The sequence below is a fragment of the Bombus vosnesenskii genome, unplaced genomic scaffold, assembly GCF_011952255.1.
Source record: "Bombus vosnesenskii isolate JDL3184/JDL3185 unplaced genomic scaffold, Bvos_JDL3184-5_v1.1 scf7180000013264, whole genome shotgun sequence".
Taxonomy (NCBI): Eukaryota; Metazoa; Arthropoda; class Insecta; order Hymenoptera; family Apidae; genus Bombus; species Bombus vosnesenskii.
In genome coordinates, this window is record NW_022882924.1 from 8,289,902 (window position 1) to 8,305,635 (window position 15,734).

General features: G+C 36.7%; 1 protein-coding gene and 1 pseudogene across 7 annotated transcripts in view; both read left to right on the top strand.

Moving 5' to 3' along the window:
* Positions 1-8,129, top strand: part of LOC117239952 (nucleolysin TIAR) — a 583,038-nt gene extending 574,909 nt beyond the window's left edge. For 6 of the 7 annotated variants that reach the window (XM_033505780.1, XM_033505787.1, XM_033505791.1 and 3 more), the window contains one exon: positions 28-8,129. Coding sequence is in view for 2 of the 7 variants with exons in the window: in XM_033505791.1 (XP_033361682.1) it covers positions 28-69 (42 nt within the window). In the remaining 5 variants the exon portion in view is untranslated. Of the gene's footprint in view, positions 1-5 lie in introns of all 7 variants that reach the window. The other variant, XM_033505796.1, reaches the window with a different exon arrangement.
* Positions 8,130-12,332: 4,203 nt separating this feature from the next.
* LOC117238111 lies at positions 12,333-13,780 on the top strand (annotated as a pseudogene).
* The last annotated feature ends 1,954 nt before the right edge of the window (positions 13,781-15,734 follow it).

Consider the following 15,734-nt stretch of genomic DNA (forward strand, 5'->3'; position numbering starts at 1 on the left):
TAAAGTGTGTTCTTGGTTGCGGTCCAGCTAGCGGATGAGGACTGGCTGACGCCTAGCCTTCTAGTGTGATGGTAAGCAAGTACACCCCACCAACAGGAACAACTTCTACAGCAACAACAGTTACCACCACCACCACCACCACCATTATCACCACTACCACAACTACCAACAACAACAAAATTTCCGTCACCATCGACGCCACCGCGACAGCAAAAGCAACAAAAATCATGCCGCTTCCGGCTTGATGAAACATAAAAGCAGAGGGCAGAAATTGCCGAACGTAGTTAACGATCGCTTTAATGAACAGAGCAAGGGAAAAAAAGTATGACAGGAAAAGGGGATGAATTCTTATCTATAAAAGCATTTCTTAAAGTAAACGATAAAAAAAGACAAAAAAAAATGTAAGGAGAGAATGACAAAGAAAAAAGAGAGTACTTCCAGATTCCCCTAAAATTTTCACGTCCAATATAACCGGCAATCTTTAAACGGGAAAGAAAACTAACTGGTACCGTCAACAAGTCGGAGGTATCCTCTCGTCCAGTCTGTAGGGTAATGTAGTGTCTCTCTCGGCTTGAATTAATAGATAGCGTTGCCGTCACGGTAGTGTCAAAAGCTTCAGTAATGAAACACGAATTCCGGGATACGCGGACCACCATGTGATCATCAAAGACAGTTTGTAGCGTAAACAACCAATATTTTGTGTGTTGTATCGTCCACAAAGGACTGATTACGGAAGAGACGAACGAGTTGACGCATGTTGAACAAGCTCGTGATTTGCACTTTCCGCCATTTAATCGACGCTAAACTCCTTTATCGACGATAAACTCCTAAAAAAGAGCGAAAGAAAAGCGATAGGACGCCGCCAGTTATCGACCCGTAACCCGGATTCATTATTTTTGTAGTTTGGGCTTAACAGTGAAAATTAATAAGTCGAAAACGTAAAAAGAAACTGTAAACGCGTTACTCGGAGCGCGAACCAGCGACCGTCAAGTAATCGTGCTGTATAAATGATAAATAAGAGAAATCGATAAACACGTGCACACTCGTGAAGATTATATAAAGTAAATTTAACAGAAAAAAAAGTTATTATAAACGAAATTCAACAATTAGCTAGTTAGGTAGGTATGTTATAATAAAAAGTTACTCGAGGACGATTCGAAATTCGGCGGCAAGGCGGAAACAGACCTTCAGAAATTCAACGATTCCGCGTTCCTGAGGAACTGTTTACTCGACTATCGTGAACCACGGAACTGAAAGATCCACGTGTCTTAATCCATTTTCCGCCACTGCGAGGACTTCTTCCTTCGGTTATTATATTTATTATCAGACTCGAGGCCAAAAGACAAATCATGCACGAAGTCTTCGCAGAACAGTCGAAGAGCCGTTTTTATTATTCGACTTGATCCTTTTGACGCGGCACTTAGACAGTTGGATATTTTTATAAAAGATCAGCCGTATGCGCCGAGGGGTGTCGACCGATGCTGTTGACGTGCCGATCTCGCGATTAAGATAAAACAAACGTAACACACGATACAATAAAAAAAAAGCAAGATAAAAGGATATGAAAGGATGTAAGGAAGCGACGATTGAACAAAGCGTCATCCAGCGATCGATCGACTCCAATCAATCGTGTCGGGTCTACCGTGGTTTTTAACTTATACCTTAGATTTTTATATAATACGAATACCATAGAACCAAAGGGAAAAATCTCGACTTTAAGACGCTTAAGCAATAAATCACTAAGCTTAGGAAAGCGAAGAAACAAACCGTTTATCCCTGCGTCTCTCTACTGTAACTCGCTCTCAGCTATTCAGCTTGTGAGCCACGAATTCGTAACAACGAAGGGGTACATAGATCGGAGAGAAGGGACACGACGCGAGTTTTAAGAAATCGATAAGAGAAAAAGAAAAGATGGAATGAATCGGTAAATGGTCTGTCCGACGTCCCGAATTTCGACTTGGCCAATCTAACGAAACAAAAGAAATAAAAAAAAAACGAAATTGAAACAAGTGTAAGTAAGAAACAAGTGTAAGCATGCGTGGATACGCTCGCGCGTACGAACGAGAGAATGTTAGGAAGAGAGAACGAGGGTGAGCGAACGAGAGTCTGCGAATAATGAGAAATTATACAACAAGCGAGAGACGAGTAAAAAAGATTAAACAATTCGTAGATAGACACATTGCACAAACAGCACGAAAGTTAGATTAGAGATCCGTCGAGTTCCTTCCTCGCGAACGCGTATCCTGTCCTCCGATTGAATCTTTCAAAGGTTGTCTCTCTTTGTGTAATTCCGTCGGAATCGGAAAACAAAATCCCTCAGCCTTTAAACCGTTGCTATATATGTATATAGTAGCGAACAAAGAAACGAGAGAAGAGATCGTTAGAAAAGAAACAGGTTAGGGATTAAGAAAAAATGAACGCGAAGACCGACGACGGTTTAACAAGTATAACGAGGACGAAGTAATCCCATCTGATTTGCCTATCTATGATCCCCGCTTTAGACCTTCGTAACCTGTCCATACTTACTCCATGCTTCGTCTCTTTCAGTTTTAAGCACGATCCGATGCTTCCGTATCGTACTTCTTCTGTTTCGCCGTCGACCGTTCGAAATCACCCTTTGATAGACGCCCACTCTCTCTCTCTCCCTCTCCCTCTCTCTCTCTCTCTCTCTCTCTTTGCGCCCGTGTTTGTACGGTGTCTTTTTTTCTCAATAATGAAACTGTCTCATCATACGAGCGCGCGTCGTCGGGTGCAAAGCCATGAGTTTCGTTATGATACGATGAATCCCGTAGGATTTAGACGAGCGAACCGAATAACGGATAGAGAAACGAAAGAAATAGAGACGAGCAAAAAGAAGAAAAAGAAAAGAAAGAGGGGATAAAGGGGATGATCAAGAATGGAAAACGGGCAAAGGAAAAGGAGAAAAATGGAGAAAGGGGGAAGAAAACGGGGAGAGAGATAAAGAGAGATGGACGACTTTGTTATTAATCAAAAGATAGACGACGGATCGTGCTTTAAACGAATCAAAAGCGTTCAACGTTTTCGAATCAAAAAACGCGACGATCAAAGAACGATACAGGGACGTTTGCGAGACGTTAGAATTGATGAGATCGCGAGAGCATCGAATACAAGAGAATGACGAAATCAAACCCGCTTGGGACAACGTAGCATTTAGGAAATATCAGTAAATTTACTAATTTCCCGAACGATTCGATACGTAGTACGTGGATATGGATATAAAAGGTGTGCCTTCAGTCCATCTCGCGGACCACAAATATTTCGTACCATTAATTCCTTGTAAACTAATATTGTTCTATTCGGCGAGAGAAAACGAGCAAACGTTTCTATGCCTGAAACATAAAACGTATGTAAGTATATAAATCTGACAACTACGCGTAATTCGATAATCTCTTAGTGTCTTCCCAGTACGAAAAGTATCTCGACAGAACTTCACAAATTTTACGTAGCAAGATTATTTGTTAAAATTTATTACGATTTATAGATGTTCGATTTTATTGTTGAAATTGTTAAATTAGTTGAATTAATTGACTAATTTTCATTTAAATTTGACTACCCGGTTGACTCGGGTATTTATTGACGTTTATTTCTCAAACGGCGAATCTTCGTCCGATTATTCATATTGTTATGTAGTTTTCAAATTGACACTCTGTATATTCGATACGAGATCAGTGGAATATTTTCATTCGGATAAGTTTAAGGCGAGAACTATACAGATGAATCAAAAATTTGTACAATGGAGAAATTTTTATCGTGTACTTAAAACATAAGGATTGTGGCCCAAGATTTAAAACCAACACCAAACATATTTCACTCTATGCCCGTCAATTGTTTTATAATTGATAAACACGAGAGAGGTAAGAGCCATTTGTAAAAAAAAAAAAGAAAAAGAAATTACACGAACATACAACGAAGTGATACAAAATTCAATAACACGTTATCGTGAAGCGCGGACGTGAATCATTGGCTATTCCAAACAGTAACGGAGTTCTGTTTCTCGACACAAACGTAATGAAATACACAGCCTAAAGGACACGGTACCGATCGCGAGGAAGAAACGAAAGAATTATAAATAAATATATACATACATATAAATACAAAAAAATATATTATATATATATAAATAAATAAATACCAAAACGTGCAGCGACGACGAAAGCTGTTATTTTGAATCGTCGTAAGTGAAAAAAGAAAGCGCTGTGCGTGAGATAAAAAAAGAAATAGCTTTTAAGAGACGACATAAGAACATAAGTGAAACAAAATATCGTGTACATTATTAGTTAGGCGAACAAACAAGAAAAAAAATAAAAATATAGGTTATTTTTCTGAAAAGTGGAACGAGCGAGAGAAAAAGGGAAAAGGGCGGCGAATAAAATGGCAGGTAAGAGTTAGAATGTACGACGTAAATCGTAGCGTGAATTTAAGGGGCAGCGCGAGGCGTCGTATTGAAAGAAAGTCGATTAAAGGGGGGATGGGGGATGAAGGAGAAAATCAAATCATACGTCTGGTACACTCTACTCTTACGTCCTTCGGCCGTATAATCACTCCCCTTGCCAGAAAGTTCACTTCTCGACTCGATTCCACTTTCAACGGGAAGAGAGAGAGTGGTCCCCCACTCTTTTAAAGAATCAGCGGGGATCCTCATCCTGTAAAAAGTATTTGAAGAATGACGCCTTAAGCATTAAGGCGTGTATAGAACTTACCGCTAGTCTCGAGTACGTTGTCTAGGTAATAAAGTGAATGAAGCTAGCCAAGTAAAATACACGGCGCAGCGTCAAAGGGGAAACCAAAGTGTAGTATAAAGTGATAAGTAGATAATTAATGTAATTTAATTAGTAGAAGATACCACGGGGTTTTGGAAAGTAACGACCACGAAGCGAGAGTGGAATCGAGGAAAACCGTGTAAAGAAATTTAGGCAAAAAAGGGTGAGAATGATGCGAACAATACAGAAGGATGAGAGCAAGAGAGAATGGGAGAGAGAGAATGCACGCTAGAGTGATACGTCTAATAGAAAATGGTCAAATCCATTTATGGTACCTAAGTCATGTGCGTAATCACGCCCAGGAAAAGGAATACAAAATGACACGTACACTGACATTCGTACAGGTAAAACACACGCACGCACGCACGCACAAACACACGTACACGTATGTAAATACACACGTACAAACAAAATCACATTCTCTACACGGCAGCGTACGTATAGAGAACGTAGCGGCGAGAAACTTAACAACAACTCTAGGCTTAGTAATCTAGTCTAGCTTGACGATCGCTAAGTTAACAAATAAGAAGAAGAAAAGAAACGTTCACGAAAAAAAATGAATAGCGCAATAACTATATCCGCAAATCACATCGAGCACCGTTACACGACATATACACACACGCACACATAAATACTACACGTAAACGTAAAACACAACAAGACATAAACACGGAAATAAAAATATATAGGAAACAAGCTGCGGCTGCTGCCTCCATCCTTCGTCCGTGTTCTCGAGACGCAAACTCTAGAATTTCTACAGCCCTGTAACGCGTCCGATATTTCGCAATTCTCGCCGTTTCAAGAATTTTTACCGTCGTGTCGTTTAAGCTTCAGCAAGCTGGCATACCAGCTGCCTAGCCGTTATCGAATCACGACATTCTCGCGTTACCACGACCCAGTTCCTTCTTTTTTTTTACCAACCTCCTCTCCTATTCTTCTTTCACACTTACTGGCATCTTCGACTTTCTTTCATTACTACGTATCACGTCTTTGTGACATTCTTTTGTCCCGACGTCCTTTCTTCTTCGTTTTGTCTTCTGGCTTCCTTGCCATCCTTCTGTGCCGAACGACCGAATCGCTCTACAAATGATTTCCTACACAGAAGGATTCCTCTCGTGGAGATTTACCAAATATGATAGCCGACAATCATTCAAGAAACATACACTTAGAGACTTGTACATGTTCCTCTCATCGAGGACTAAGTGAAAATAATTAACCAAGTTCCAGTATGCTTTCACGCGACGTCTTACGAACAATGGACAGAGAGGATTATCGGCATCGGCGGCGAAGGAAAATAGGAAACGCCATCGCATCGGTTTTGTCGAACGCCCTGTTAATATTCTATATATCGAGTCACTACACCTTCGCTTTTAACAAATATACAACGAAACACTGTTTCAATGCGTCAAAAGCGTTACACGCGCATAAAGCACATATAAAACATATCACTGCGTTGTTTAGCAAAGTCCGTGAATCTTCGTTAGAAGTCGTAGAAAGAAACAACAAATGTAACGTTGTTGTTAGATCCAGTGGCGTAAGCCGCAAGTATTGGCCGCTTAAAGCGGTTTTTGTTCTTGATAGAAGTGAAACGGTGAATGAAAATATGAAGTTTGTATGGTAGAATTAGGAAATTTAAACAGAATGCTTGTTAAGTATCTCGTATTGTTTCGTAGACAACCTCTATAATTAAAATTGGTAACGTGGTTACATTCCTATATAAAATTCTTCGTTCTTGTACACGCTTCGTGAACAAAAAGTTTTCATGATTGAAATTGATTTAACTATTTCGTATAGGAGAAATTTATTTTACGTAGAAGTTATAATTTTACGCAATTTGTCAACCGTTCCTTCAACCATGCGCAGACAGACGGACTGCGTGTACCTATCTTACCGTCCTATAAAATAACATTGTTTAAGAGTAGTTACATTTGTTTAAAAATGTTACTCTGAGATGATACGCGCCAAGCAAGATCACGGCATATACAGTAATTAAACGATCATGTAACGTTGTACATATATAGAGTCGTTTCGCATATGTAGCAAGAATCTAGAGAAATACGACGTAGAAAACTATAGATAACTACCAGATCTAGGTAACCGTACGATTTAGTCACAGCTATTGCTGATTTTTTGTAGCAGCCCGCAGTGGAGTATTCGTCTGTCCTTTGTGTACAAAGAAGATTTTGTGTTTGTACAAATGAAAGAAAAAGAAAATTGGTGAACAAAATTGTGTATTTAACCGTTTGCGCTTGTTTAATGTTGTACAAATAATATCGCATCGGATTCTGAAACATCGTAAAAAGAGCGTAGAAGTCATGTTGGTAGATTAAACATAACATGAAAATATCGTCGTCGATAATTGTTAACCATGAAATACAACGCATGTAAGTAGGCCAAGCAGAGAAACGTAATAGTTTAGTGAATGCACATAAACGCAAGAATTCCTGCTTTTATCGTCGATAACTTGGCTCTCCTTTCGTTCAAATTCATAGTAGGAAAAAAAATATAGAATGTTACGAGCGCAATGAAAATAATTCAAGTGTTTAACAAATGGATGACATGCACGGTTTTCTTTATTCACGGGGAAACAAAAACGTCAAACACCGGGAAACCTAGTCTTGAACTTTCGAAAAGTTTATCCGCTTGAATTCAATCATCACCTGTAACGTCATCTTGTCAATCGGAAACTGGCAAAAGGGTAGGAAGGCAGCAGTCAAGCCACTCTAGAATACCGATGCAGAGTACCGTGAAAACAGTTTAGCGTTAACACAAGAATGTTTAACAGAAATTTGTAAAAGATGATGCACACAGCGAAAGAAAGCAAAAGTAGGAGCCGTAAGCGTAGTCACCGAGCATACCTTAAAATAACATATGTATATGATCATATAAATATATATAAAAAAAGACTACAAGAAACCAACACGCGCATCTATATGTGTATACATACATACGTCTATATGTATATGTATATATACACACACGTATAATACAAAAAAAAATATGTATATTATATATACATACCAGATATAAATGTGTAAGAAGATAATAGCCGACAACTAGAGATTATATCGAGTATAAGCTTAGAAACGAGAACAGGAAAAGGGGGCGGAAGACGCGTCACCTGTTAACGCGTACTCCGCGACATACTGTGTTACATACCCTTAGCCGTAAGGAAACTTCAAAACCATTGAAACGTATTTCGTGAAAGAAACAGACACGAGAGAAAATGTTGTGGCTAGCCTGCCGGACCCCCTGAGCCCTTAAAAATATGAATATGTAATACGTTTGCTGCATCGAATGAAAGGAACGCAACGATATTACAAGAGCGAAAGGAGAAGAAAAAAAAAAGAGAGAAAGCGATCAAGCGCATGAGAAAGAAAATACGTGTATGTATCGGTTAGCAAGTGAGTGAATAAATGAACAAGAGTGAGCGTGTGTGAGAGAGAAAGTGTGAACGATAGAAATTCACGCGCCTCGACGGAAAAAAGACAAGTTCTTCGGAGAGACAAAAGTTTAATAATAAACGCTAATTACGATCACGTCCGATTCATACAGAGATTACGACGTTCCTTCATTGTTTCATAGTGTTTCGTACGATCCGACGTGCGCGTCACGGGGTCCATTATTATATCGTATAAACCCCTTCCCACTCCCATTCCAACCCCCCAGCGCGGTATGCGGCATATCACTTACGACCGTACGATAAGGAGTAAGGTGCCTTTTTTTCACTTCATCGTGTGTATGTATTTCGGGGTTAAAACAAACAAACAAAACAAAGAAACCAAAAAAAAAAAGAAAATAAAAAGAAAACGCGAGTAAACAAAGGGGGAAAATCCAACGTAAGATTTTATGTATCACGTGTAGAAACGGCACAACGGAGCTCAAGGGAAGGGGCATGTGACATCCATCCATCGTACGTCGTCCGACATACTTTCACGTCGCGAAGATCCCTTTCCAAAACTCTAATGCGAAGTGTTGAACGGCATTGTGAACAATGATGTAATCGAGAATTCGAAATGTATTTCCGCGATTCGATGAACGGCCCGCGGGGTCCCATGGCAGCCTCGTTGCATACACTTAAGCTTAGGAGATGTGCAGTCGCTGGACACAGCTCAAGGAGCAACAACCGGGCAAAACCTTGTATAATGTACTTACATGTAATTTCTAACGACGTGACAGAGATGATACGCGATAATGTATCAGGTGCGCGTGCGCGAATACAGGCCAATACACACATACACATATATGTACACGCGTATACCTATAAAATAGTAAAATACACGTACACGTGAAACAGATAGACACATAGGAATGGATGATACAAACGTACACTTTATACACGAATCACACAGGTGACATTACTTAAAAAAAGAAAAGAAAAAAATAGATGCACACGTGCACGTGCACATAGGGAAAAATGATGGAAGATACCTCCAAAAGACAATTTTCACAGGATATAACAATGGAAACGCGAGACGCCCTGGGACGTGCGTGAAAAAAAAACGTGTATGATATTATGTATACATAATATAGCATATAAAGTATATTATAAATAATGATGAATATAAATAAAAAATATATATATAAATACTATGAAGAAGTAAACAAAGTATAAATATGAAGGAAGTATATAAACGAGAATATAGGATAAAACACGCTTAGGCTTAAGAGTATAAGATATTATTATGATGATATATGGTTGGTTTATAATGTAAAATATATTATAGAAAATGTATATTGTTATTTTTATTCCTGATTAACCCCAAAATACCGCATATCCGTATAAAATTTTATATTACGTAACAACAATTTACCAAACAAGTAGAAATCTCCATTTAAACCTTTTACACAATTTTATAGATTTTCTTAAACTTCTACCAACGTGTTTACTCAATTTTTCGCGTTTATCTAATTACTTACATAAATGAATTCCACAATATCTTAATCTTCCTACGTCATTTGCTAAGAGAGGTTCAACGTCAAATGATAAACGAGAATGAAAAATGAATTATACCTTTAACTACCTTCATGATTTTATTCTGTATGTTTGCATACCTTCATGAACTTTCATAATCAAGATTTTCTCAACGATTGTGAATATGTAATAATATATTGTTCGTTGATAGAAATCCATATTAGATACGACAAGCTTATTCGGACACTAAGAGCATTGTAGATTAAATGTAGATTATGTGAACGACACGAACAAGTACAATGACTAGAAGATTAACGATATAACCAAAGCATAAGTTCTGTCTGACGTTATCAAACATATCTTCCCAGAGAATGGTATGTATAGTTTACGGTTTTCCTTTCGCGTATCACGACAATTGAGATCTCTTTCAACAAGTCATTAATGGTTGCTAATAAAAGTTATATTCGTGCAAAGAAGAAATTAACAAGAGGTAAGAGAAAATATATAATATCTTTCTTATTTTGACTTTATTCTGAGATTAATACGTCTAACTTTTTATTATTATCAATACTTTCACGATGCTAAATAATATTGATTCATTTTGTGTCTGATATTGTGTAATAAAAAATACTAATAAATATTACATATATGTGATATTTAACTACATGATCTCTGAACTCTAGCAACTATTAACCTTAATTAGCATCAAACTAATTATTTTTGTATCCAATATCCCTCCCAAATATACATTACGTATATAAGTAATAGTGCAGAATGTTTTATATAACAGACACGGAATATACATAAAAGTTTCGCTGTGTGTTCAAAATACTTTCGTAAACCAGTGTAATTCTGCTTATGTGGTATCTAAGCATTTAATAAGTATTATTAAATATATATCAAATGCACGACACAAAATGTTACATTGTACAAGGACGCGGCGGAACGTTAATTAAAACGGAATCATCCTCTCGCATTCGCTATTATAATCATATTTAGATATTCGGAATACTCAAAGTGACTGTACGGTTTTACTGTCACCGGAATAACGACATTTTGAAATAGAAACGACGCGCCGGTGAATTCGGATCGCGGATGAAGAAACACCGGTGTAATTAGTGTTGCCGTTGCCAGCGTCACGCGGGCGCATCATCACAAAATTGAAAACGAACGAACAAACCGATGGCCCGTCGCCGTGATAGGAGAGATGTGCCAAGAGACGAGAATATCCACGCGAATCGACTGTCTCGATGCTGGTTCACTCATACGCGGTTGTTTGGCCGTGAACATACATGAGATCCTCTGTTTGGATACACGGTATGGATATAGGCACGTTTAATTGCGAGATAGGGGTGCGGTGCTCGGTTATGTTAGCGAAACTGACGAACACACGGACATGACAACCGAGAAAGTTTGAACTTCCTGTCCTTGGACGTGCGCTACGCTACGCTTCGGTTTAATTTCTAAAGTGTTGCGTTATTTTTAAAGATAAGGACTTTAAGTGGAGAGCCTGTTTGACTAATAATACATATAGCGATTCAGGAAAGTATTTGAATACCTAACATAGAAAACTTTCGAATTTCACTATGCTATAATGAGATTATCGTAATTATGTTATGACACGATGTATGTATGACATATGTATATGACACGATGTAATTTAATCACAAATTGAAAAGAAATTTGCAATTATTTTATTGTTGTGTATAGTAAAATATTATGACATGATGATTTCTAAAACTTAATATACAATAACAAAATTGGTATTGGTAATTCGTCGAACTTTGCACAACCATTTTGTTATTTAAAGATCTCTTTCTTTTCAGACGGTTTAATTTTCTGAATTATAAGTCAAACAAAAGAAATTCTTCTTCAACTAACACAAAGACTGTTCACCCTCTCAAAATCAAAGAACTTTTCGTACGATTTTATAGGGCATCTTCTATTATGATTATCTCTGACATTTCCTTTCCGTCACGTGTTTGAGTTGTGTAAGCATTACGACACGTTATGAAATCAAAGTAGGTACCATTTGATCATCATCGATAATGCACGCTTCTGGTTCTAATAGCTTTGAAACTTTCACCATTAAACTGACGACTAAAGAAAAACAAAATTGTTCAATTTCATATTATGGCCCGAATACTTTCGAAGGATAATATACGAAATAGATTTGTAAATTTCGAGCAAAGAAGCTTTCGAATTTCCGGTATCTTCGGAAACGATAACATTTGTACTTAGTTAGAAGCAACTAACTTGTACAAGCTGTACGTTATGCATAATGAGCGCGCTCTCGCAAATTGTTAGATGGATAGCTATATACTCATAGGAAGTGCGTTCACCTATACAGGTAAATGTACGGGCCTGTATATATCGAATACCCAACGGACGGCAGAACGTACAAGAGAATAGCGTAGTATAAAGCATAAACTACAATTAGCGGTAATCCGCGTGACACGGGCATGGCACCCTTTGCGCATATTAAAGCATTAGCTACCGAGTCATACGAGCGAACCGTACATCATTTCGGGACGTGGCCACGTCTGCCAGTAAAATCGTTAAATTTACGAAGAAACACGACTGACCCGATACTGACTGAATATTAGTAGTACGGATGGCGATGTACGTTTCGGTATTCCGCGCGGACAGTGGAGCTGCCACTAGCGGCATCGATATCGCGTCGCACGCGATGAAAATGTACGCTTTCCTAACACCATCGAAGAAAAAAGAACCCGGTTACCGAGATAAATTACAAATGAAATTCGATGAGAAAGCTTTTTTTGGTATACACGCCGTAGAGTGGAAAGTAATTGGTAATTTTGGTTTTAATCTTATCTCGCGTTCGGCGAAGGATTAACGGCTTTGCGTCGAACAGTAAGACCGGTTTCATACGGCGATACGTGTACGTATCGTAATGCACGTATACGTAGCGTATTTTTATAAACTTGGAAGGTTCCAACAATTTACAGAAAGAATTTATATGAAATCCCAGTTAGAAAACTTACGGAATGAGATTAGCCAAATTGTTAAAAAGATTCGTGAAAGTCAAAAATTGCAAAATTGCAAAATGCAACTAAATTAGCATACGTAAAAAGCTTGTAGCGAAAATCTGCCTAATGTAGAATGGTGGGATTCTATTTTATTAGCAAGAAGATATCCGAACAAAAACGAACCTATTATTGTTAAAGGTTCCATTATCTGAAATTTTGTAGAACATCCCACGCAAATACGGCCACCAGCTATACACTATCTAATATATTTTTTAGAGAACGCTTATTTCAAATTTTTAGCTAACTCTTTCAAATTAAATATATATGCCTGCATATTGAATAAAAAAGGAGCGCAAGAAATTACGTAGGCAAAATAGACGCGAGGCATTTAAAGAACAAGAAAAAATACGATTAGGCCTTGAACCTTCTTTAGAGCCAAAATTACGAATTTCGAATCTTATGCGAGTATTAGGTACAGAAGCTGTATAAGATCCTACGAAAATAGAAGCTCACATCCGATAACAAATAGCTAAAAGATTAAACACGAAGATGCTAACGCAGCTCGAAAACTTACTGCTGATCAGCGATGGGACAAAAAGACAAAAAAAATTAAAGAGGATACCACGCTTGGTGTACATGTAGCAGTTTACAAAATACGTTAAATAACGCTTCAAAGAAATTTAAAGTGGAAACAAATTGCAAAACAATTTTATCTAAAAGGTTGTGTAATACTCTTATGAGACGTAATATTGTTGTTGTTGATGGAGAAGCCAAAGAATTAAATAAATATAAACGATTAATGATGAATCGTGTCCAGCGAGAAGAAGATATTATTAAAGACAGGGTCGGAAATGATACGCCGAACAAACGCGTTCTTGTATGAAAAAGTACTAATACGCAATATCATTTTGGAGAAATTGAACTCAAAGTTTGCCTAAGTGAAAAAAGTGCTCGGAAGTACTTTAAGAAACACGAGGCGCAAGAGTACTGGGATTTAGCCTTAGCTTAGCATAGAATATTAATAATGAATACATATGGATATTAAAAGGACATTTTTGCTACGACATTTGCCAGGACCTTATTAACTTTTAATTACTTTATTACCATTTTTTTACAATTTAATCAATTTCCCTACAAAGTAGTTCTTTCTATTTTATTAGAATCATTTTCTTTAATACATTTTCTTCTTCTATTTTCAATGATAACAAGATCTTGCAATAAACTTAATTCAAACGTAATTAACTGCGATGCTTTCACAACAAACTAATGAACTTCGAGTGTCATAAGTACAATAATCGATACCGTGGTCGTAGAATATCTTGCGCGAAAGATATTTCTATTAATTGCAAAAAACGAGCGGCTTTCAACCGAAGTTACCAATCCTCTTTATACAGTTCCAGCCAGGTAAGCTTTCTTAAGGCTATTTAAAGAGGTTTAATCAATGTATTTCTCAGTGAAGGTAACTCGATTCCTTCCAGTATTTGTCCACACTGCATCCGCAGTTTTTGTAAAATTCCCGCTCGATAGCAGCCTAAAACAACAGTTACGAGTTTCAATTTCTTCGTTTCAATTAACAGAAAAGTTTAGAACAACAGTTTCGAATGAAACAAATGTGGTTCCTAGAATTGGCCTCATCGGTCACCAAGGAAGCGTGGAACAGCATAGTTCCCTCTACCATTCTCATTTGCGGTTGTCGGTCCACTGCTATTCGACTATCCTCCACAGCTGTTTTCATCCCCTATACCCTCATACATTTCGTTGTAACAAGTTTACATGATACTGTAAGTCTTATTAAACTCATTCAATACTTAACATGATTTAACGCTATATATTTTAAAATGCAATACCTTTCTATTTCCTTTCCAAATATTACGAAACTAAAATTGGATAGATCAAAACTGTTAAAAATTCCATTGAATTTCCTCATTAGCTTGTTACTCGACTAGGAATAATACTTTTTAGAATTCTATTTACATATATTTGTTTCTTGTACTTTATCTAATGAACAGTAAATTAATTAATTCACCAAAATTATTGAAATAAGATAAGGAAAAGTAACAAAAAAAATAAAATTATGAAAAATTTACTATGATAGAAATTTAATACCAAAATTACAAACGTAACAAAAGTTCTACTATCAATTGAATGTTATTTGTACATCACATTAATAAATCAAATGTTTAGAAACTTTCTGCTTTAAAAAGATATATAACTTTCATAGATTTTCATATTAATAACCATATGCGCGGAGACATAGTGTAGAAATTATTGATAACTACAGTGAGGTAAATGTATAAAGTAACAAATTTTTCAGAACCATCACATATGCTATTTTGTGGATTTGCATCACTAGTTTCATCTAAAGTTGGTATCGTAGAAGTTTGCGTGGGTTGTATCTAGATTCATTACGCGTGAGTGACCTCTTAGGAATTTCTATCATACTCTGCAGCAACAGATGTCCAGTGTCTAAAGTCTAAAGAGCTGGTTTCAGAAGTTTGCGCAAAACATTTGTCTCTTTCACAAGATTCATATATTGTAATAATTATCACATATTGCGTTATTATCAATTTATTAATAAAGCCCATTAAGTTAATATGAAATAAAAATAAAAAAAAAAGTAAAAAGTAGCTTTTAGAAGGAGGCCTACATAAAAGAATTTATAAAATAATAAGGTATAAAAGATACATTTTAACCTTATTTATATATTTACCTTCAAACATTCTGATTGAATTAATTTATAACATTTCTACTTTTCAGAACGAAGCAAAATAATGATACTTCAAAAAATTTAAATTAGGATTTGTTAAAAAATTTTAACGTTCTTTTTACATAACAATTGTTTTTTTCTTCTACCCATTTTGATTATATAAGTGTATACATCTCATCTATTTACATATTTTAGTATTTATATATATACAATTACATCAAAATTTTAGTATAGTGATAATTTCATATTACATACTAATAAATACGAGGGTCGTGCAGAAAATAATATCCATCTACGTATAGAAGCCATATAACACGATAGAATGTGCTTATAAAAGCTCA